The sequence below is a fragment of the Procambarus clarkii genome, chromosome 92 (assembly GCF_040958095.1).
Source record: "Procambarus clarkii isolate CNS0578487 chromosome 92, FALCON_Pclarkii_2.0, whole genome shotgun sequence".
NCBI classification, from domain to species: Eukaryota; Metazoa; Arthropoda; class Malacostraca; order Decapoda; family Cambaridae; genus Procambarus; species Procambarus clarkii.
This window is the reverse complement of record NC_091241.1, coordinates 15254302-15279400: the sequence shown is the minus strand read 5'-3', so window position 1 is coordinate 15279400 and position 25099 is coordinate 15254302. Positions and strand designations below refer to the sequence as shown.

Genomic DNA, 25099 nt, shown 5'->3' with positions numbered 1-25099 from the left:
AAGTGATCAAACCTAATACAAGATATAACACAAAGCACTTAAGCTTACTTAAAGTGATCAAACCTAATACAAGATATAACACAAAGCACTTAAGCTTACTTAAAGTGATCAAACCTAATACAAGATATAACACAAAGCACTTAAGCTTACTTAAAGTGATCAAACCGAATAAAACTGTCACATAGAACATAAATGCAAAATCAATCATCATTAAATTAACTACTAGAACAAACCACACTATTAAACTTACGTGAAGTGATTATAAAGTAATGAACCTTGATAATTAACACATGGATAAACAACAATAATACAACTATTTTAATAATGACTTCACACTTACAAAAAAGTTATATAAAACACAAGCCTAATAGAAAACAATTATAAAATACTAGCCAAAACCTCATGAATACTTAAATATTAAACAAAACTAAATATCAAAAAATGTATTGTATGTCTTAAATAAAAGACTATAATAATATACAATATAAACACTTGAAATAAGAAAAAAAACAGAAAAAAACATGGTAAACTAAAACAAATTAAAAAAATGTCAGTATGAACTGTAAATCAAATTACAAGGTTTACTGTGCACTATATAGTATACAGTTCAACAGCCGAGAGGTTGCTATTTAACAGAAGCCGCAGCTTCCTGTTATATAAGGATTCCATTATTCTCAAACCCGACTGGCCTCTCATATAAGTGTCTTATACTTTAGTCTTGGGGTATGTTCAGGACTGAAGTATACTTGCTGGTTAGTCGGTAACCTATTATGGTGGTCTTTAATGACCCTCGCAAGGTTGAAAGGCCTAACACCAATCCTAGCGTCGACCTCAACTTTACAGTTTAAGATTATCTCTCAACATATTTTTTAAGATTTGAGCTTAACAAGTAAAATACACTCTAAAGTAACATTCTGAAAGAAGATATTACGTAAAAACATTTAGCTGCTGAAATATAAATGGTTGAATGAAACCCAATATATTGTTCGAAAGCTACATTTTTCTGTAACTCAAAATATAGCTCGAGAATGAAGAAATGTTTCCAACTGTGTGTTTCTCGACCAGAGAGCGCGATGGTGTGTTACTTCGGGTCGTGGGCGGGTTATAGGAGTGGTGATGGTAAGTTTGAGGCGGCCAACATCGACCCTAACATCTGTACTCACGTCATATATGCCTTCGCTGGCCTCAACACCGACTACACCATCAAGGTGAGAGCTCCACGCCTCCACGGATTGATTACACTTTTTAAAATTCGATTATATATTTTGTTATAAATCTCTTCGTTCCGTAAATGATATATAATAATGTTCTCTTCGGCAGTAAAAAGGGTTTTTCCTTAAATGTTTAGTATCAGTCAAGATAACGGATTCTCGGCGAGGCGCTCATCGAATGTAATGATTTCCTGCAGGTGTTGGACCCGTACAATGACTTGTGTGTCGACTATGGCAAGTGCGGCTACGATAAGTTCACCGACCTTAAGAGCCAGAACGCCGACCTGTTTACACTGCTGGGTGTGGGCGGCTGGAACGAGGGATCTACTTCATACTCTAATGTACGCCATCACAAACCTCATTTACAAGACGTGTTGTAGTCTCTGTCACATGCACACGTTTTCTCTAAACATGTTAACAGGGTAAACCCTCGGCTAGGCTATCCATTGCATGTCTCCCATTACTCCAGGAACTACACTTATTCAAGGTCCTCCAACCACTCCATGTATTCGAGGCCCTCCAATCACGCGATACATTCTAAGCGTTACAATAACTCCAGGCACAACAAATATTCTATATACTACACGCACTTCATGTACTCCAGTCACATCAAGCACTCCAGCAGTGCATTACTCTATGCACTAGAAACACTTCATGCAGTTTAAAATGATGCAAATTTACTAATGTTGATAAACTCATTATCAAGTATTCAGCATATTATAATTATATTCAGTGTGCATCATATGTCATCACCTTTAATTCTAGTCTCTTGAGATGCACCTTTGGAGTCGCGACACACATATTAAGTACAAGGAAAGGCATTAGAACTTCAAATACATTTCAATGTAATTTTAAAATAGAATAGACTATGAACAATTACATAAGTATCTTCTTTCGACTTGATAAATTACTGTGAAAGGGTGTCACTAAGCCTGCCAGACTACACTTGCCAGGCAGGGTGGACTTATCCGGCCCACACTCTGGACTCTAATCGGCCCATACATTGATAACCGGCCCATACCTTCAACCCACATTGAACCCTAACCAGTCTATACCTTGGAATCTAACCAGTCCTTACAATGGCCTTTAACCGGTCAATATCTAAGTACTAACATCCTAATCTAGAACTCTTCAAGTCCATTCCCCTGTTTAGTCTTTCATTACCCCTTATAGTCACCCACACCTATAAGAGTTCGACTCCAACACAGTCGAAGGAGCTAAACATTCCCAGCTCCAGGAACCTCGTCCCCTCGATCCTCCCACAAACGACTTGTTGGTCCTTGAGTCTGTAATAAGACTCCTGAACTCCACTGTCGCTCCTTGTTCGGCCGCGCCTTGGCATGGCCGAATGCCTTAGGCTTTGTATCACGTGTCTCGCCCCATATCTGTGATACACCTTGTGACGTAAATGGTTACGTCACACCTTGTGACGTTACGTTACGTCGTAATCTTGTAACGATTATTCGATTTACCAAGGTTTGACCTGAAAATCCTGGTCACTCTCCATCCTAGCGTAAAAGTGTGATCGCTCAAAGGCCCTGGCCTATCGTTATTGTCATGTAACAGCTGCTTCCTGATCAAATTCACACACACACACATATATATATATTATATATAATATATATATATATATAATATATATATATATTATGACAATGTCAGACCACGGAGGAAAAATGAAACAGGAATTTCCTTAAGTACTTTCGTATATTAAATACATCTTCAGAAGGTCACCTTCTGAAGATGTATTTAATATACGAAAGTACTTAAGGAAATTCCTGTTTCATTTTTCCTCCGTGGTCTGACATTGTCACATTCTTAATCACGTGTTTATTTTCGTGATATACACACACACACACATATATATATATATATATATATATATATATATATATATATATATATATATATATATATATATATATATATATATATTATATTGTTAAATATGACCGAAAAAGTAAGATTAATAATTCTAACACGAATTTTCTCAATCTTTCGTACATTTCTTTTCACTGTTGGAGGTAATTCAAAAATCAATTCTCCAAAATTCATTTTTATTTCTAGTCTGACGCGACACGAGCGCGTTTCGTAAAACTTATTACATTTTCAAATAATATTTTCAAGTATTATTTTTAATAAAGAGTAAACTGAGTTAAATCATAGTGTCTTACTATAATGTAAGTGGAGTGGGTTGATGAGACTTGTTTATCATAAACAAAGACATTGATATTGTTTATCATAAACAAAAATATATAAACAAAAATAAACAGCGCGTTTTACGAAACGTGCTCAAGTGTCGCGTCAGACTAGAAATAAAAATGAATTTTGGAGAATTGATTTTTGAATTACCTCCAACAGTGAAAAGAAATGTACGAAAGATTGAGAAAATTCGTGTTAGAATTATTAATCTTACTTTTTCGGTCATATTTAATAATATATGTCTACAGGAAAGACTGCTACCAATATATATATATATATATATATATATATATATATATATATATATATATATATATATATATATATATATATATATATGTGTGTGTGTGTGTGTGTGTGTGTGTATATATCACGAAAATAAACACGTGATTAAAAATGTGACAGTGTCAGACCACGGAGGAAAATTGAAACAGGAATTTCCTTAAGTACTTTCGTATATTAATACATCTTCAGAAGGAGTGACTCCTTCTGAAGATGTATTAATATAGAGGAGGATAGATAAGGATGATAAGAGGATGATACCCTAACCCTTCACTAGTGCACGTAAACTTCTAGGACTTTATATTATTTTATTTTATTTAACCGCAGACACCACCATTACTAAACCCCGCTTCCACTACCTATCTGCATTTATGTTATGAATAATACCCAACATTGGCAGGAGTAAGACTTACAAACATGATACTATATGTAGGCCTACAATCTCCGAAGGAGGCATACACTTGAATGTTATCCCTTAGCCCCCATTACATATGATCCTCTCTGGTCTTAACCATATACAAGACAATAAGGCTGGGTAATGGCCAGAGTACCCCGTGTATCACAACAAACCCGTGTGTCTTACAGCAAACTACCCCTATATGATTGTCTTACGACAAACTACCTCTGTAACCGTCTTACAGCAAACTACCCCTATATGACTGCCTTACAACAAACTACCCCTGTGTGACTGTATCTTACTACAAATGTAACTGTTACCCACAGATGGCGGCAGATTCCTTCAAGAGAAAGACTTTCATTGACTCTACTATAGTACTGCTAAAGACTCACAAATTCGACGGTCTTGACTTGGATTGGATGTACCCAACCCAGCGCGGCGGCTCCTTTGTGGACAAGGTCAGTCATTATTATCTTAAACAGTAATCCAACTTTTAATCATAATAGCAGTTACAGTGACTGACTAGACAGTTTCTTCGGGGGATTTTGTAACCTTTAGGGATTGAAGCACCTAAAACAAATTAGTAATTACAGTAAATATCAACAAAGGTTTGGTTGTGTATGCTACATCATTTAGCGTTTTTGGGGATGAGGCTTCGTGTTAGGGAACTAGGAGGTAGGCTGGTAGATGAGGTTCTATAGTCTTGGAATCATTACAGTAGGGAAGCGAGGTAGTGCTTATTCTTCTAGTGGTGCTCATTTATTTAATTTTGGTTATTACCGCCAGCGGAGGCTAGTTTATTGTGCACCCAGTACTCATCATGTGAGCGTTCGTTTAGTGTGCACCCCATACTCAATTCGCAAGTCTTAGTTTATTGTTCACCACATACTCATCACTGAGGCTTCGTTTAGTGTGAAACCCATAATCATCGTGTGAGCGGTAGTTTATTGTGCACTCTGTACTCATCATGTGAGCGGTAGTTTATTGTGCACTCTGTACTCATCATGTGAACGGTAGTTTATTGTGCACTCTGTACTCATCATGTGAGCGGTAGTTTATTGTGCACTCTGTACTCATCATGTGAGCGGTAGTTTATTGTGCACTTTGTACTCATCATGTGAGCGGTAGTTTATTGTGCATTCTGTACTCATCGTGTGAGCGGTAGTTTATTGTGTACTCTGTACTCATCATGTGAGCGGTAGTTTATTGTGCACTCTGTACTCATCATGTGAGCGGTAGTTTATTGTGCACTCTGTACTCATCGTGTGAGCGGTAGTTTATTGTGCACTCTGTACTCATCGTGTGAGCGGTAGTTTATTGTGCACTTTGTACTCATCGTGTGAGCGGTAGTTTATTGTGCACTCTGTACTCATCATGTGAGCGGTAGTTTATTGTGCACTCTGTACTCATCATGTGAGCGGTAGTTTATTGTGCACTCTGTACTCATCATGTGAGCGGTAGTTTATTGTGCACTCCATGCTCATCTTGTGATTCAGATTCTTTCTTCATTATGCATTCCACCACCATCCCGTGGATGGTGGTGGAATGCGCTCCACACTCATAGGAAAAGGAACCATCTCTCGCTGTCACAACTGCACTTCCAGCTGCACCATAGGACTGGTGCAAGCGAGCCATCAGAGTAAATAATTAGGGAAAGGGAGCGCTCTCTGACCAATGCATCAATTTGACTTAAAGCATTGTACTTTGCTTCTTGTCGAGGCAAGGCTTGTTCATCAACTTCTTGGGTGGGAAAGGGGGGGGGGGACAGTAATTTGGAAAGGTGTGTGAACAAATCCACAAGGGCCGTAATGAGGGGTTCGAACCTACGTTCTGAATGATCCTCTGTGTGATTTGTTCATTTGATGTATCACGATATTGTGATTTATGTGTGTATTGGAAAGGTGTGATCTCCCACGGAGCAGGAAAGTGTCATTACTGTCTCTCTCGGTAGAGGTGAAGAATATTATACATTCTGAGCACAGTGGCGGTTTCGGTAATTCATTTGGAGGGATGCTGACCTTCAAGAAAGAAGGCTTGGAGGGCTTCAATGCAGAGGTTAAGGTGGGCTTAGCCTAATGCAGGGGTTAAGGTGGGCTTAGCCTAATGCAGGGGTTAAGGTGGGCTTAGCCTAATGCAGGGGTTAAGGTGGGCTTAGCCTAATGCAGGGGTTAAGGTGGGCTTAGCCTAATGCAGAGGTTAAGGTGGGCTTAGCCTAATGCAGGGGTTAAGGTGGGCTTAGCCTAATGCAGGGGTTAAGGTGGGCTTAGCCTAATGCAGGGGTTAAGGTGGGCTTAGCATAAGCATCTTGATACCAATTAAAACATTAATTTCAGTGATACGATCACTTACACAGGAAATATTCAGTTTCTTCCTCATGTTTAGTAATTTAATATCCTCATCCGAGGATAATCATCATCATGGCTTCGTTTTGCATCTTTTCCATCCCTCTAAGCATTCTCTCGGGCACTAGAGCAAGCATTGGTGTGGCATAATCGATCACAGATCTAATATTTGAGAGATACATCATTTTGCCAATTCTCATATTTGCACCGTAGCTTGGATAGTAGCTTGCCACAGCCTTGAGAGCACAGAGCCTCTCTCTCTACATTGACGTCCCAGTCTGGCTACAACATTGCGGTACAGATCCAACAGGAAGTCATCTGTACAAGGGCATCAAGTGTAACGAGAGATTTTGAACTTGACACTCCACAGGGAGGTGTCCTCAGTCCTACTCTGTTCATCCTGTGAGCGGTAGTGTAATGTGCACCCCTATACTCATTCTGTGAGCGGTAGTACATTATGTATCCCATACTCATCCTGTGAACGGTAGTTTATAGTGCACTCCATACTCATCTGTGAACGGTGGTGTATTGTGCACCCCACACATTCTGTGCGCGGCAGTTTCGTGTGCACCCCATACTCATCCTGTCAGCGGTAACGCAAAAGGATTACAGAGGGCACAAAAGGTCTTAATCAGACCCAGTGCATATTTTTGACATGGATTTATCTGAAAATATTAGTACATTTTATATTTAATTATAATGATAGCTAGTAGCAGAACTCTGCTCGAATTGTAACTTAATTGTTAATTTACTTTACTTAAATTTACTTACTTTACTTTTATTTACGAATTGTAAAATGTATAACGATATAATACGTCTCATTTAGGTAAATAATTTTGGTAATACTTAACATATCAACACTGAATATTACATGGTAATTGAAGTGGGTTTTTTATATTAGGCTACAAAATTAATATATTAATAATAAATTGTCCTTTACCTACTAGAAGCGAACTGTTACAGTGTAATAATGTCAGATATTTTACTAAGTACAGTGTAAATTAAAGAGGCTTAATTCTCATTCAATATTCTCGGCACTTTTAGTGTAACGTAGTATACTTACTGATGTCACATCACGAATACATCTAAGCTAATCTATAATAAATAAATAATAAATAAATTTTTATTCAGGTAAGGTACAAGCATACAAGGTAAGATACAAAAGTTGATGGATTTATAGATAGAGCTAGTACATACAATGCCTAAAGCCACTATTACGCAAAGCGTTTCGGGCAGGAAAAACACTAAGACTAAAACTTAATACTAATTGAGATTAAAGTATAAATTGTGCTGAGAAAAAATAAGAAAAAAAATAAAAAAAGGGGGGGGAACATGGCAGAAAAAAAAGCAAAAATACAATTTGGTCAACAAAACAGCATTGTTTAAAATAGAAGACATGGGATGACATTTTGGGGGTGAGGTAGGTTACATTGACTTAATTAGGTAGTACTTAGTTTTTATCTTAAACTGGTTGGGAGATACTTGTGTAATGTTTAGTCTTTATTGCAGACTCCTGTAACGCTAATTCATCTTGCAGGTAAATTATATAACCCTGCTGCGTGAGCTGGACGAAGCACTGCACTCCAATGATATGTTACTGATGGTCGGCGTGTCTGCTGCACGGGACATCATCGACGCCGCCTACGATATTCCCGCCATGGTCCCATACGTGGACCTAGTCAACGTAATGACCTACGATTATTACGGCTCATGGGATCCGTACACCCAACACCAGTCTGGCCTCTACCCTTACCCTGGAGAAACTGGCGTCAACCTCATCCTCAACCAGGTACCGTGCATCTAAATCTCATATTTTTACAGCGTGAGACACATATAAGCACATATATATACATGAATGCAAAGTAAATTTCATGACAAGTGGTTTGACACAGAACTTCTCCATAAACTACTGGATAGACGGAGGGATGCCTAGCACCAAGCTAACAATGGCTGTTCCTACCTTCGCCCGGTGTTGGACCCTGGACAATGAAGCCATTCACGGCTACAACGCCCCAGCAAGCAACCCTGGGACAGCAGGACCTTACACAGCCACCGCTGGCTTACTCGGCTATAACGAGGCAAGTATTAACCATAATAATCTGTCCTCTTACAAAGAGACGTCGCATTTCGATCGAATGCGTTACATAAGGCCAAAAATTGTCGTACTAGAAAATGGAAGCGGCTGGCGAAGGTGACGTACTGTCCCGTTTTCTGTTTTGGGTCCTCTGGTAGGTTAGGAGAGGACACTTTAAATTGACCGTTTTCTTGACGTTGGGAAACCTTAGGAGGACGGGCTGTATGGTTAGTCAGCTAGGTTATAATAATATTCACAGTGAACTTAAACTGTTCTTGGTCTCAAATGAAGAAGGCTGTTGCAGATTATTAACTATTGAGTTCTTAACCTATAGTTATTAAACACTAATATGATAACTGACATGATCTACAGATATGTAACTACATAAACAAGGAAAGCTGGACAGTGACAGTGGCAGAGGGTTGCAACGAACCCTACGCCTACTCAATTCCTCACTACAAGATCTGGTGCTCGTATGAGAACCACGACTCTGCTGCCATCAAGGTGCGGTGTAATCTCGGAACTTTCCCTTGCAACGACCTCTGTGCATGTACATACTTCACACTGAACCAGTTTCAAATTTATGCATATAGTTCTGCACTATAAACATTAACTCTTATGTGTAGAATGAGAAAATATGTCTACTGACAGAACGTTTTAATTAAGAATTTACATATTTTAAGGCTATCACATTACTCTCCTATATTTGTAGTGCTGTTTAACTAATAGTTATCATTGGGGACGCAGGCGCAGTACGTCAAGGATAAGAACCTGGCCGGTGTGTTGGTGTGGAGTCTGGAGATGGAGGACTTCCACGGCCGCTGCAGCGACCGGCCCTACGACCTCATCAAGACCATGGTAGAGGTCCTGGAGGACGACACATCCACCACCCTGGCGCCATAGTAGTCACGGCTCCCACACCACTAACTCACAAGGTCTCCACGTTCATTCCAGTTCTGAATTGTACGCCGCCGCCGCCCAAATAAGTCACTCACCAACTATACAATTCGGTGTTTAGGAATGTTTACATTATAATATTTTTAATTTATTTTTGTCAGGGACAGGCAGCTTTGGTACATATATATACATATATATACCAAGCTGCCTAACGTATATATAAGCCTAACGTATATATATACATATATATAAATATATATAAATATATATATTATATATATATATATATATATACACGTTAGGCTTATATCGAGGTCTCCCCGCCCCCATCACAAGGTCGAACAACTGTCCCTCCCCTGGATGCAAACCCAAGACAGTTGACCAACTCCCAGGTACCTATGTAATAATAATAATAATAATAATAATAATAATAATAATAATAATAATAATAATAATAATAATATCAATAATGGGTTTGTGAGATTACATAAGATTAGTATTTTTACATTCATGCAAAGCCACTAACAGGCATAGCTTTCCGGGCAGGTCCTTAGTCTAACACATCAGGTAAGATGAAAAGGTACATTGTAGCAAAATTGTATATCAACATATAACTTCAATATAAATTGATAGGTTATTACACTAGTGAAGATATATGTCTTAAGTACTAATATTTGGCAAGTGGGTAGCACAAGATACAGTGTGAGTTTGAAGCACAAGGTAGGAAACTATGGGGATGAAATTAGGTACTTTTTGGTTTTACTTTTGAATAAGGCTTAGGTTGGACAATCTTTTAATTCAACAGGGAGTGAGTTCCATAGACTGGGTCCTTTTATTTGCATGGAATGTTTGCACAGATTTAGTTTGACTTTGGGGATATCAAAAATATAAGTGAACAAATCCACAAGGGCCGTGATGGGGGTTCGAACCTTCGTCCGAGAGAATCCCAGGCGCGCTTTAATCGACTGTGCCACGACATGATAAAAGAATTACAACCGGGAGTTCCACTGACCTACCACGGATCCTGCAGCCTCTCCGAGACACAACCAGGGTTTTACACAATTCCCCCCCATGCACCCGGGCTCTGTCAACAAGCTGTTCGACCTCTTCACCCTTCATTCATTTATTCATTCATTATTAGTGGATCATTCATTATTAATGGGTCATTCATCCATGATGACTTATTAATTTACCATAGATGTTTAGAGCCAAAATTTGTTTTTAAATACTCACAAGAATACCCACATTTTAATATGTATTAATGTTTGCATATAGCCTTTGGTCACCACTTTAGGTAAATTTACTGTTCTTTGGGATTTTTAGTGCCGATGTTGGACCTGTTTAGTACCGATGTTGGACCTGTTTAGTACCGATGTTGGACCTGTTTAGTATCGATGATGGACCTGTTTAGTGCCGATGTTGGACCTGTTTAGTACCGATGTTGGACCTGTTTAGTACCGATGTTGGACCTGTTTAGTATCGATGATGGACCTGTTTAGTACCGATGTTGGACCTGTTTAGTGCCGATGTTGGACCTGTTTAGTGCCGATGTTGGAGCTGAATAGTACTGATGTTGGACCTGGCTCGTTCTGATATTGAAGCAGTTTTATTTTAATTATTCTGACTTCAATAAACAATATTATACAAACTTTGATCATGCCCTTTCTTCTCAGGAAATATGGAATATACCTTCTGGTGAAATTTATTAATACATAAACTTAAAACTTAAGCAATCATAGTAACCAAACTTTACAAAGGCGCCATTAACCTAATACCACTTGCATTTCTAATTAAATATCATTTGTAAGGCTTGTCATTTATATCAAAGATATATGAACATGTTATACTGTAAACAGGTAATTATAAACTTTAATATAGTCAGTGGACAATATTTTAGATGTATGAGCCACTTGGTCAGTCAGCTCTGAGTGAGGATTCACAGAACACTCAAGTGTCTTAGTTAGTTTAGTTCATTTATTATGCACCCCATACCCATCTTGTGGGCGGTAGTGGAAAGGGTTACAGAGGCACATAATGGGCTCAGGGACTGAACCTCACAATTCATTTAGCTAAGCAAGTTACAATCTTGATGAGCTAGTCAAGTGTCTTAATAAGTATCTTGTACCTCCATCGATGAGGTTTCGTAATTAACAATTTAAGAGCTCCAACGCACTAATAGATCGATCGATGAGGTTTCGTAATTAACAATTTAAGAGCTCCAACGCACTAATAGATCGTCTATAACAATAATATCCTTGGCTTGAGGACGACCTCGTAGCACTTCATAGCTTGTAAACTGAATAATAAATTTAGATTTAAGTTACCATGATGGAGGTAAGAGGTACAGATCTCTTGAGTGGTCGCATATTTAATGTGGCTAATAAGCTAACCAAGCTTGTAGAATTCTTGCTCTGGTCAGTACCTGGTTGGGTGATCACGGGGACAGCCTCACCTTTTGTTAAAGCAACTTCGATAAACTTAAAGAGGGTAACTCAATGGTATGCCAGTAAACAGGACCGAAACAGCGTAATTAATGCATCAATAAAAAGGCTAAATATGATATTCTTGGCCCTTGATTTAAAAAAAAAAAAAAATACGTCTCCGTGGTGTAGTGGTAAGACACTCGCCTGGCGTTTCGCGAGCGCTTTGTCATGGGTTCGTATCCTGGCCGGGGAGGATTTACTTGGCGCAAATCCTTAACTGTAGCCTCTGTTTAACGCAACAGTAAAATGTGTACTTGGTTGTAACAACGATTCTTCGCGGCGGGGATCGTATTCCAGGGACTTGCCCGAAACGCTATGCGTACTAGTGGCTGTACAAGAATGTAACAAGTTTTGTATATATCTCAAAAAAAAAAAAAAAAAAAAACAGTGCACTGGAGCAAGGTTCAGGGTCCAGCACAAGCAGCAGCTGTGTGGCCATCAGGGAGCTTTTCCTGGGGTAAGGAAGTAAATCTTCCAGAATGGCACGACTCGTGGGCCTCGTTGTAAGCCGCAAGAGTCAGAGGGAGAAAGATATTGGGATTTCCATAAGAATTCGATATTGGATCCCGGGTCATAAGGTACCACTTACCAGGTAGTGAGAGAATTGGCTGAATCCGAGAAGTCCAATTAGACACAGATAGGTTATCTGCTAATGGTGATCCACCTTTTTAGCGGAAAATTCCAGATACAAACAAACCAATTGTGTAATTGATGTTTGTCCACATCTATGCAGAGATCCCCTTGCACCATGGCTTGGGCAGTTATCACTTACTGGCAATAATTCCCTTAACCAAATGAATGGTCAAGCCCCACCTCGGTACTAGACTGAGGAAACACTGTAATATAATCTGTGTACACGAATATCTGACAAATTCCAGAGAAAGCCTGAACGATAGCAAGGAACTACAGCATTAATGCCTTGCAGTATAGCACAATTATTTCACTGGATGAAACGAGACTATGAGCAAATACCACTACCTTAAACCCACCAAAATACATACTCACTAAACCAACTAGTGTCACTTTAAACTATGGCCATTGAGTCTAGTACTAATAAATCTACTGTAAATGAAAATCCTTCCACAAAAATAGCACAGCATCACTCAATAAGTAACATGCTTGATATATTAAACCTAACCTGAACAAAGATTAAATGGTACTTATCCTATTATTAGCAGCCGTGAAGGAATCAGCCCGGCATCCTGAAACCACAAAGCCAACCCACTTTCAAGAGCCCGTGGAACTCTTACAGACAACATAAATGCCAAATTTTTTTTATCTTGTAATGTATCTTTATCATTTATCAATTCTGATTGAAATTACCTACTTAAAATTATCTGCTAGATTAAGGACCTGCCCGAAACGCTGTGCGTACTAGTGGCTTTACAAGAATGTAAATACTGTACTATCCAATGTATTCTCACAAACCCAATGTACCTTCTTGTATATATATAAATAAATAAAATAAATAAATAAATCTAGATTAACTACTTATTTTCTAATAACAATTATACAATTCAGGATGGGACATTGGCAAGTGCAAAAGATACACTTAATTTGTTTGCACCATTTCTAACCACCTCTACTAATTAGTAATAGATTATTGGCTACCCGAAACTTCAACACAAGCCTGCTGGGGGGAGGGAATATTATAACTTGGCACCACCGCATCAGCTTTGACAAGCTAGGAATTTGAAAATTTCTGACAACGGACGACTCTTATTTTGGCCGATATTATATATGTATATATAAACTCTACGTCAACCCACGGTGGATAGGCTATCGAACTTTTTAGCCTCCTCATCCTCTTTACGAATTTCTTCCTTCTTCATCCATCCCCCGACTTTTCCAAGCTCTTTGGACATTGAGTGAAGTGATTGCATTTTAAGGACTGTCATTTTATATTGCCAAAATAATAATTGAAATAATATATAATACGTCGTGTAAATCATTAATTCAGTTAGGCTCGTAATTTGTACAGCTGTCCAGTGTGGAGGGTCAAGTAAGTAAGGCGGCTGCTGAATGGTGTAGGTTGTGTTTGTCCCATTAATGAGACAGGTAGCCCGCTGGGCTTGTTAAGGTGCCCCCTAACTAAGGGTGAGACTGTCCCTGTGGTCACCCAACTAGTTACTGGCCAGTCAATGGTGTTAATGGAGTGAGATGCACAAACTACAGCACCACGCTGGCGACAGATCGCCAAGCCGCCCACAACACTGTGGCTTACTTAGCTTATATGTATTTTATACATATTACCTAAGTGCTGCAAACGTTTCATATTATAATTCTTCGCATGTGGTCTGTCGGCTGTTGTAATAAACTTGGCGATAAAGAGTAATGAACAGCTAGGAGGTACACGTTGACCGCTGCAAGGGCTTCTGTGGCGGACATTTTTTGTTTATTTCATGTCAACAGAATGACATGTTATGAGATTCATTTTAAACATTAATGAGCAGGTCATCGTTGGAAATCGTATGTTATCCTGAGATTTTTAGGTGTAAGAGCAGGTATAGAGGCATTCAGGCTGAAAATTGCTGTATGTGGATTTTTGTTGATAATAACTTGATCCCCCCTGATAATTATTTAATCTTATTAACTATAATAAAAATAATTGCGGTAAACATTTTCATGGAAATTAATTTTTTTATTATTATACGAGAATAAATTTGTTAACATACGGTTAAGATTCGGCTTATGTGTTGCTGGCCAAGTCACCAACTATACATGAAACTTAACTGACAAAAGAAAGTCTTAAAATAAATCTAGACAACTGTGATGTCATGCTGTATAAACGGTCGAGTGCGAAACATTATTATAGTCGGCCGGTCGGCCGAGCGGACAGCACGCTGGTCTTGTGATCCTGTGGTCCCTGCTTCGATCCCGGGCGCCGGAGAGAAACAATGGGCAGAGTTTCTTTCACCCTATGCCCCTGTTACCTAGCAGTAAATAGGTACCTGGGTGTTAGTCAGCTGTCACGGGCTGCTTCCTGGGGGTGGAGGTCTGGTCGAGGACCGGGCCGCGGGGACACTAAAAAGCCCCGTAAGCATCTCAAGATAGTCAATAATGTGAACATGTGTGATATGTCACGGCTTGATAATGGTCCAAGGCAGATCGAAACGTCGTCGTTTCTTCATTTTCAGATGCGTGGGTTGGATATATCAACGGATATATGTATGTTTTTGGACTGCTTAAGCATAGACTGATAATTATTGTTAAATGTTTAAATTCACCACTTACGGGCATGAATAGCCCGTAAGTGGTGGGCCTTTTGAGCAATTACCGGTATAAAAACGAGCTGATACTGGAGATCTGGGGAAGCGCGACTGGACCCTGCGTGATCTGTGGAGGCGTCTCCCACACTGGCGTCGTGACCCGCCAAATTATGAGGATCTAGACGGTTTTCGTCTAGATCGAAAGTTTCCAAATTTCCAAATGAATCTGCTAATAAACCCATTTAAAGCCAGGTGGTGGTGTTTCAGCACAGCCTAGCGTCAAAGCAAGCAAGCAAGTGCTTATTTTATTTAATGTGTTCGAATCAAATTGCAGTAGTTATCTCGCGTTTTTAATTTAATTACGAATTAATCAGCTTTTGTAAACACTGTCTGATCTCTCGTTGACCAGCCGCCGATTCACAGTTGTTTGGGGTACGAGAATTTCTAGAACAATTTATAACCCCCCACCTGTCTGGGCGGGGTAAGAAGCGCTCTGTACTTTGGTACCTATTTGTTCCTGCGGTACAAATGTACCAAAACGGTACACTTTGAAGCTACTATATTATAAGGCACAGTTTAAACAATCTTGTAGAGCAACGTGTAAGGATAACAGCCCGCGAAATTCTCGAAGTTGACATTTCAATCTTTATACCGTAATAACAAAACTTAGTATTGTAATTTTGTTAACAAACTATATCTTTCAACCACTCACAAATAGGAAGACTGTATGCATGACTTTTTTTCTTTACCCGAATGTACAAGTCATAACATTAACTTATGGAAAAGGCTGATATGCTTCGTTTTCTGACCAGGGGGAGAAAGATACTGGCAGCATGGGGCGTTAAAGTTTATTGAAGATTAAATTCTGCAGAACATGTAAATATATAAAGTAAGAATTAACAGTAACAATTCCAAGTCCGAGGACTAGATTTAACTTAAAAGGTACACCCGTAGTAATTATGAGACCTTAGCCTATAGTGACATGGAAACTAATTCTGCAGAAACGTAAAGCTTAACTGGTACTAGAATTAAGGCCGAATGCAAATGTGAGTAATTATATAACACTAGGATATAACAGGCAGGACACAAAGAGTAACTAATAAGTGAGAGACCACATAACACATAATGTACCCGACCAAGAGGCCGGAAAGACCTAATGAATAAGGAGAAGGGGGTGACTACAAGTAGGGCTTACTAGCACCTAGACTGGGCAAAGTATTAGCTACGGACAGCGGGACACTTGGGGACCGGCGCTGCACCCCCCTTCCCACATGCAGTGGGGAGACAACCGGGACAACTGTGCAAAGCATGACGGGGGTACAAAAGCAGCCGCTTGCAAAGGGGGGAAGGGTGGGGTTTTGCGAGGGCAGCGGCGAGGGCAGGCGGAGTGAGGGCAGAGCCCCATTGTGCGCCCGTATTTATACGGCCCCAAACTGCCCGCGCAACGCCGCGGGACGCGCTGCGCAGTTGTTTCTTTCTCCCCCGCCAGAAACATCCCCGCTTGCGTCAAGCAGTGACCATTTAACGAATTCAGTGTAGTTAATTGCACACCAGCACTCTCCATAAAATTCAAAAAAATTCAAATATTTATTCAGGTAAAGTACATACAAGGTGTGACACACAGGTCACTGATGAGCTGCCAAAGCCTCCAAAGTTTCTAAGCAGAACACCATTGAGGATTGTAGAGCTTTACATTTCTATCAGGTTCCCATTTTACCCAGGCAGCCTAAGACAGTCTAAGGGGGTTATTGACGTGGTTCTAAAGACAAAACATTTTTATCCCTTATGTATGTGCAGCGAAAATTATTTATGATATCCACGAGCGTTGTCACGACAGAACATTGTAAAAGTCACATCTTTGGTTCACACCTCCAGGTTAGCCTAGGACACATTCTCAGAGCACATCCCCAGGTTAGGGTGTATATATAACCCTCTCCTTGACCCTCCCATCCGATCCTCGTTTTCTATCCACCTTCTCCTCACCCACTTCTCTACCTCAATTCATCCCTTCCGTGTCCCCGTTTTCCATTCTTCCCTCACACCTTTTCCCATACTCCCTCTTTACTCTCCTTTAATTTTCACCGCTAGGAAATATAGAACGGTAGAGAGGGTAGAACAGAAGGTAATGTTTTAACAATTAGGCATTCTGTTATTATTACACTTATGCAATAAACAGGCACACTTCACTTAATGTAATATAGTCAGGCACACTTAATTTAATGTGTTAAACAGTCAAGCACCTTAACCTAATGTATCAGGCAGGCAGACTTCACTTTCTGTATTAAACAGTCAGGCACATTTCACTTAATGTTAATGGGTAACTTGTTGATATATGTACTATAATTCATTCCAAAATACTGACCTGATTTTAAGATATTAATAATGAGGTCTACAACTATTATCATTTTCACTTCAACGTAGAGGAAGATGGCCAGCAAGCCAGCAGCAACAGGCGCGGCCTCCAAGAAGGAGCGTGGGGGTTTACGTCATGAAGTATGCCAAGAAAGTGAAACTGGTGAAGCTATTGAGCCGGATTTGGACGTGGAGTTCGAAGAGGAAGCGTTTGATGATCCGGTATGTTCATATGTACAGTAACTTACACTATTGAATATGCAGCCCATCCTCCTGTTTTGGTAGCACTTATAGCGACGATAAGGACCATAGTACATATACCGGCGTTCAACGCAATTAGAAAATAGAAATCGGACATATGGAATTTAAACAGAGCGGAAAAGATTTTATATTTATGTTGTAAAGACAAAGTAAACTAACCTAACCTTCCTAAGCGTAATACACGTTATCCGAGGCCTAATATAGTACATACGTGGGCTATACTAGGCCTAGGAATATGTGTTTGTTTTTAGCTTCATTTTTTCGGACTATAAATGGAATAGTGCAAATTCTACTATATAATTCCTTAGTACGTCAATGTTTGTACTATGGTGCACATAGTTACAAAAAGTACTATTTAAACAGGAGGATAAGTTGTACTAGAATATATTTTATGTTGACAAATATAATTATTGTTTGGTCTTTGTTAATATGTTGATAGATTATTACAGTTCAGTTCTGTTTACCATCCAAAATAAAACCAAGCTAAAGTTAGAAGATCCTGAAAAGAAAGGTTTAATGTCTTCATTTTTATCTTAAATATAAAAAAATGAACACTACAAAATATCTATTTTAACCCTTAGGGGGTTAAAATATTTTAGGGGGCCATAAAAAATATTTTATTTTAGTTATTTAGGGGGCCTCGTAGCCTGGTGGATAGCGCGCAGGACTCGTAATTCTGTGGCGCGGGTTCGATTCCCGAACGAGGCAGAAACAAATGGGCAAAGTTTCTTTCACCCTGAATGCCCCTGTTACCTAGCAGTAAATAGGTACCTGGGAGTTAGTCAGCTGTCACGGGCTGCTTCCTGGGGGTGGAGGCCTGGTCGAGGACCGGGCCGCGGGGACACTAAAAAGCCCCGAAATCATCTCAAGATAACCTCAAGATAACCCTTCTTTGACCATGACCGGGTGGCATCAAGGGAGGATGCTGCTTTCTGTTGGGTATTGTTTACTTACTCTTCAGTAAGTTCAGCTTTCTGTAAGGTGGACCTGTGCATGGGGTTCACCCACTGCAAATTACCTCAAGCCTATCATCACTCAGCAAAAATCTGCTATCAGAACTATAACAAACTCTGTCTTCAGACAACGCACAGCCCCGCTATTTAAGTCCCCAAACATGCTAAACATACACTCACCCCACACATTCATGTACATATCATGTACACCTATCAAGGAAAAATTTCAAATCGAGATTAGCATTTAGGAACAATGTTTTGTACATGTAGATAGCGTAAGAGTGCTATGCTGAACATACACTATGGAGTGAGTTCAGCATGTTTAGGGATTTAAACGGAGGGGCTGTGTGTGTGTGTGTGTGTGTGTGTGTGTGTGTGTGTGTGTGTGTGTGTGTGTGTGTGTGTGTGTGTGTGTGTGTGTGTGTTGTCTGAAGACAGAGTTCAGTTTACCCAGCTCGGAGATTGTTCAATTTACCCAGCTTATTGTTCGAAGTAGATTTTTGCTGGGTAAACTGAACGCTGTATATTTCACAGGGTTTGACAGAATCAAGTCCCAAAGCTACCCAGTCAGGACGCAAGAAAGACAAGAAATCTACGGGGACTGATTCTGTTACTGAGGAACAAGTATGTATTTTGTTTTTATATAATAGGAAATATCTTGCTAAGTACAGTTTCCAAGTTAAGTAACTGACATTTGTGGAGAGTTAGTATCACAGTTGATATGTTTGTCCTGCACACCGCCCCCCATCCAGTGGATAGCGGTGGATATGTTACAATCACTTAGTTACTACCTACAGTTAGCAAACTGGGGATATTTGGCTAAAATTTCTGGTAGCAGATGATTTTAAATGAAATATTGACACATCGTTGGAACATTGGTTATAGAATTGTCTCTGAATTCACGTATCTTTTCCCACTCCATCACATAGTGACGGAGGGTGTGCGAATAATTTTGTTGACACAGTTTACATTTGGTCAAGTCTACATCAGCAGATAATGAGAATTCCCAGAGATACTTGTAACCGAGTCTAAGCCGAGCAGCAGTAACATCTAGAAGTCTGCTGATTTTATTGGATGAACCATAGATGTGTGGCTCCTCTTGCATGATAGTATGATGATAGATGGAATTACTGGTGTCGATTTCACTTTGCCTCAGATCTACAAGATTTTGTTGAAGTTCTTGGTGTACCACTGCTCTCATACTGCTTATTGGCAATCCAAGGTTACACTCAACGTCTCCTTTAAAGGCAGATTCTTTGGCTAACTCATCATCTCTATCATGCATTCGGAAGCCAACATGAGATAAGAGACCACATGAAATGGACCTGTTACCATCATTAATAATTTTGTTGTATTTGTGTGTAGCTTGGGACACGAGAGGATGATAAGGAGTCACTTACAATTAATGTATCAAGTTTGGAGACGTACACATGTCAGTGCAAGAAGGGAATTATCAGGAGAAAGCGGAAGGGAATTATCAGGATAAAACGCCAAGCCATGACGACTATATAGCCCTTAGAAGGGGTCAGGATAAGGATTTGGAATGGGACGGGAGGGGAAGAATGGTGCTCAACTACTTGGACGGTCGGGGATTAAACGCTGACCTGCATGAAGCAAATTATACGGACTCCCCACTCAAAATATAAGCCATCGCCCATTGTCAGGACAACTGCACTTCCAGCTGCACCCGTGGGACGGTGTAGGGAAACATCAGTGTATATGATTTGAAAGAGAGAATGCTCTGTGGACAGAGCATCAATATGGCTTAAGGCGTTGAGCTTTGCCTCAAGATGAAGCTTGGGCTGATCTCTAATTTGCTTCTTGGGTGGAAAGGGAGGGATTAAAATTGAAAAGGGTGTAACCTCCCACGGTGCAGGAAAGTGCCGTTGTTGTCTCTCTTGGTACAAATGATAAATCTGATACATTTTGAGTTCAGTTCCAGTTTTAGTTATCCATTTGGAACAATGCTGACCTTCAATAAAGAAATTCTGGAGGGCTTATGTGCAAGGGTTAGGGTGAATTAGCCTAAGCATTTTTATACCAATTTGACAGTTAATTTCAGTAACACGATCAACAACGCTCGGAACATTAAGTTCCTTTCTCATGTTAAGTATCTTTGTGGTACGAGGGCACCCAAGCATTATCCTCAAGGCCTCGTTTTGTAAATTTTTCAAGCCCTCCAAGCTTTCTTTCCAGGCATCAAAGCAAGCAGAGGTGCAGCATAATCCACTAAAGATCTGATGTATGCAAGGTACATCATTTTGACATTCTGACATTGGCACCATAGCCTGAGTGATAACCTGCAACAGCCTTGAGAGTTGTTTTAGGTTTAGCTACTCAGAACGAAATGTCTATGTAGCACGGGCTATGGTGAGCCCGTAAAAAGACACGGGCCTTGAGAGTTGTTGTTTAAGATTCGCTACTTAGAACAAAAATTTCCAAGTAGCACTGGCTATGATGAGCCTGTAGTAGACTTACCTGGCACAGGAGCGGGGGCTGTGCCTGTCGTACCTTGAGAGTTGTTGTTGGTTTAGATTTAGCAACTCAGAACGAAATGTCCATGTAGCACGGGCTATGGTGAGCCCGTGATGGACTTACCTGGTACAGGAGCGGGGCTGAAACTGACTTTGAGAGTTGTTGTTGTTAGAGATTCAGCTACTCGGAACAAGTTCCAAGAAGCACGGGCTATGGTGAGCCCGTAACTTACCTGGCACAGGAGCGGGGCAAGTAGCACAGCCCACGGTGAGCCCGTAATGGACTTACCTGGCACAGGAGCGGTGCTGACACCTTGAGAGTTGTTGTTGTTATAGATTCAGCTACTCGGAACAAGTTCCAAGTAGCACGGGCTATGGTGAGCCCGTAACTTACCTGGCACAGGAGCGGGGCAAGTAGCACGGGCTATGGTGAGCCCGTAACTTACCTGGCACAGGAGCGGGGCAAGTAGCACGGGCTATGGTGAGCACTTACCTGGCATAGGAGCAGTGCTGAAAGACCTTGAGAGTTGTTGTTGTTATAGATTCAGCTACTCGGAACAAGTTCCAAGTAGCACGGGCTATGGTGAGCCCGTAACTTACCTGGCACATGAGCGGGGACAAGAAGCACGGGCTATGGTTAACCTCGTGGACGGGAGATATCTTCCCGTGACCTTGAGAGCTCGGAGCCTCTCTTTATACTGACGACCGAGTCTGAATACAACAGGACCATACAGTGGCACCTCATGTTTGCAAGTATTTGCGTAACTGCGAAACTTACGTACAGGTGTAGTCAAGTCTTAAGAAGAGGGTGGAAGCAGTTCAAACACATACTTGTCTCCTGGAGCACAATGATTACTCAGAACCTAGCCCAAGTGCCAAGTTCAAATAAAGGCAAGTTTAATAAAGCACTAAGCTTTTGAAAGGAGGCGCTATTTCAGACAATATTTATTTATAATATTCACAAATCATTTTAATCTTTGTGCTGTGTATGCTATAGATGTAATTTGAAAGCAACAGTGAATAGGCTAATGTACAAAAAAATCATTTTGTGAATTTTTTTAATAAATAAAGTCCTACCCAGTTTTGCTAGGCACTGTAATTCATACATTGTTAAAAGGTAACACGAATGTAGTATATAACTATCTTTGTTTACTCAATAATATTATATTAACTTGCAGGCTATTGCATCTGCATTACTGCAGCTGCAGATATGTAGCCGGTCAAAATTCATACAAAACTTCAACCCCAAAATCAGTGAGAGAGTCTTGCGCAAGAAGAAGACAGTGCGACATTCCAGAAGCACAGGAAGGTGACGTATCTGAGAAAACTACTTGTGACCTAGGTTCAGGATTCATCATTCATTTATGCAACCTGTACATCTTACCTTATTCAAGGTGGCTTTGTTTGCATTTATTGATCAGTTTATGAACTCCAAAGCACTATGTGATTGTTTATAACAATAATTTGGGGTTGTGAAGTTTCCAGACTGTTTAATAAAAGTAAACAAAGCCGCCACAATTCAGGAAAGATGTATGATTTGCAAGTGTTTGCGTAACTACTTGATGAATCCAGCCCCTACTCTGGAAGGAGCTTAATTTTTCGCCTACATTGAAAACCGTATCTTTAATGTGTATCAAATACTAAAGGCCAAAATATGGGGCTGTACCATTGTTATGGTGTGCTTCCTTGGTAACTTCCTCAACTCTGTTGTGCTATATAATCCCCACTATTCCTTATCTAATTACATTAAGAATTCTGTGGTTATCTTTTCTATTGTTTCTAAAGACCTACCTCCCACAGGCTACGTTGAACAAAGAATATCTTGAGCTGCAGATTTTTAACATAATTTTCAGGACCAGGAGCCAGAATCAGCAGTGTGTTTATGGACCTGATGGCACACTTGTTAATTCTGACAAAGATTTATGTGACTGCCTGCAGAGTGACTGTCCTGGATGCTACTACCCTTGCCCAAAATGTGGTTCTGGAAAATGTGGCAGTGAATGCAGGTACTGTATAGTATAGCTAAAACTGGCATGCTTATAATAATAATAACAATTTATTTGCAAGAAGGTACAATGGGTTGGTGAGATTACACAAGATTGGTATTTTTACATTCATGCAAAGCCACTAACATGCATAGCTCACGCTAACATGTTTATAGTTGGCTTCGTTGTTTTCCTTATAAATAATGCTGTATTCGTGTGCCCATAGTAATCCTGCATCTTATATAACAAATCCCATATGTTGTTGGGAGAATTTCAAAATTTATATCCCTAAGGTAAGATCCAGTGTCGGAAGGTCTGGATCAATTACTGTCAGGCTGGACAATACATTGGCATTAATCCCACGGGCAACATTCAAATAGAGGAAAACCTCAACAAATTTATCTACCAAAGTGGTCAATTGGAACAACTAGATCCTTCCAGTGCCACAGATTAGTTAGCCCAATGTTACCGAGCCTCTCCAAATTTTCCAGCTCCAGCTAGTGTACTTCGCCTATGGCTCTACTCGTATCTCAATTTTTGTAACAGCCATTGAGTCTATCACATAAGGTAAAATACCTTTCTTGTCCAGATAATTTTGTTTCAATTCACCATAAGCTGAAAGGTGAATGAAACACCTCACAATATTCAAACTATTCTCAACCTGCTAATATTATGGATGAAACCATCCACAGTACTTATTATTGGTCTTATTCATTGTACTTACCTATAAATCATCCACTATTCATGTATTATGTGTATGTACATTCAGCCAGTCCTCCTAAGGTTTCCCAACATCACTTGAAGTTGTTTCGTTTTTTTTCTTTTTTGTCCTCCCCTAACCTACCAGAGGACCTAAAACAGAAAATGGGACAGTACTGTACATCACTTTTGCGAGCCGCTTCCATTTTTCTAGTATGACAATTTTTGGCCTTGCGTAACGTATACGATCGAAATGCAACATTCTTTGTACGAGGACAGGTTGGTACATTACACCTGTATAAATAAAATATTACTATTATTATTATTATTGATTAAACAAACTCCAAATCTGCCAACAAATAAACTCCAAAACGCTTAAAGGAAAAACTAAAAAATACCCCTCAAAAAAACTCCAAAATGCCCCGCAAAAAAAATTCAAAATGCCCAACAACAACAAAAATCCAAAATGGCCATAAAAACTTTAAAATTTCCAACAATAACACTCCAAAACTAACAAAAAAAACTTCAAAAGGTCAGCAACTGAACTCCAAAACACCCAATAAAAATTTTCAAAATTCCTAAAAAAAAAAAATAAAAAAAAAATTGCAAACGTCTCAACTATGCAGCATAAAAGAGAATAAAATATAATAATTTAAAGGTTTAACAATCAATATTAACTGTGAATACACTTAGCTTCGTCTTTGTCTTTGCAGGGTGAACAGAAAGTGGTACTATGAGAAAGTTGAAGTCGAGGGAACAAAGCTGATTTGGAAAAATGAATTTGTCAAGAAAAAATAATTTTTACCTCTTACTATCCACATAGGGAAGCATTTCATTACACAATTATTTTTGTTACTTCAAACCAAAGCTCATATTCAGTATTCTAAAGTTATTTTTTTATAAAGATTAACAAAAACAAGAATAACGTTTTTCAAAGAGCAAATCCAGAAGCTGTATGAGGGCTCGAACCTATGCGCTGGGTGTTCCCAGATGTGTATGTTGTTTTCAGTTTATATATTATTTTTGTATTATTTAGGTTATCTTAAAGTGTAAAAGATTTTACTGATACAGGGTGCTTGCCATTTTTATAAACCCCCTTTTCTGTTTTTGTTATTCCATGTTCATGTGTGTCACTATAACAAAAATAAACTAATAAAATATATTTGTTTTGGCAGCTTGTGATATATTTTGTTGTTTTAGCTAATTGCATGTTGCAATATAGTATTTAAACAGTATTAACCTGTTGGATGCTCACTAATAGCCATGTTGAGGACAGGT

At 39.5% G+C, this 25099-nt stretch overlaps 2 protein-coding genes across 12 annotated transcripts in view; both read left to right on the top strand.

Moving 5' to 3' along the window:
• Positions 1–11059, top strand: part of LOC123775000 (acidic mammalian chitinase) — a 13435-nt gene extending 2376 nt beyond the window's left edge. The window contains exons 2-9 of one of the 9 annotated variants that reach the window (XR_011225970.1): positions 1066–1208; positions 1409–1552; positions 4419–4550; positions 7972–8223; positions 8327–8512; positions 8881–9012; positions 9256–9471; positions 10927–11059. Coding sequence is in view for 5 of the 9 variants with exons in the window: in XM_069318983.1 (XP_069175084.1) it covers positions 1066–1208; positions 1409–1552; positions 4419–4550; positions 7972–8223; positions 8327–8512; positions 8881–9012; positions 9256–9411 (1145 nt within the window). In the remaining 4 variants the exon portion in view is untranslated. Of the gene's footprint in view, positions 1–1065; positions 1209–1408; positions 1553–4418; positions 4551–7971; positions 8224–8326; positions 8513–8880; positions 9013–9255; positions 9472–10728 lie in introns of all 9 variants that reach the window. The other 8 variants (XR_011225969.1, XR_006775015.2, XR_006775014.2 and 5 more) reach the window with 8 other exon arrangements.
• A 4829-nt stretch (positions 11060–15888) lies between these two features.
• On the top strand, positions 15889–24981 carry LOC123774936 (ARL14 effector protein). Of its 3 annotated transcripts, none has more exons than XM_069318993.1 (5): positions 15893–17671; positions 19198–19287; positions 22316–22446; positions 23076–23143; positions 24535–24981. In XM_069318993.1, exons 1-5 carry the CDS (start codon positions 17525–17527, stop codon positions 24537–24539), a joined length of 441 nt encoding a protein of 146 aa, XP_069175094.1. In that variant the 5' UTR covers positions 15893–17524; the 3' UTR covers positions 24540–24981. The 3 variants fall into 3 exon arrangements, with proteins under 3 accessions (XP_069175093.1, XP_069175094.1, XP_069175092.1); XM_069318991.1 differs by having other exon boundaries at positions 15896–17671; positions 22991–23143; XM_069318992.1 differs by lacking the exon at positions 19198–19287 and having other exon boundaries at positions 15889–17671; positions 22991–23143.
• Positions 24982–25099: the final 118 nt, after the last annotated feature.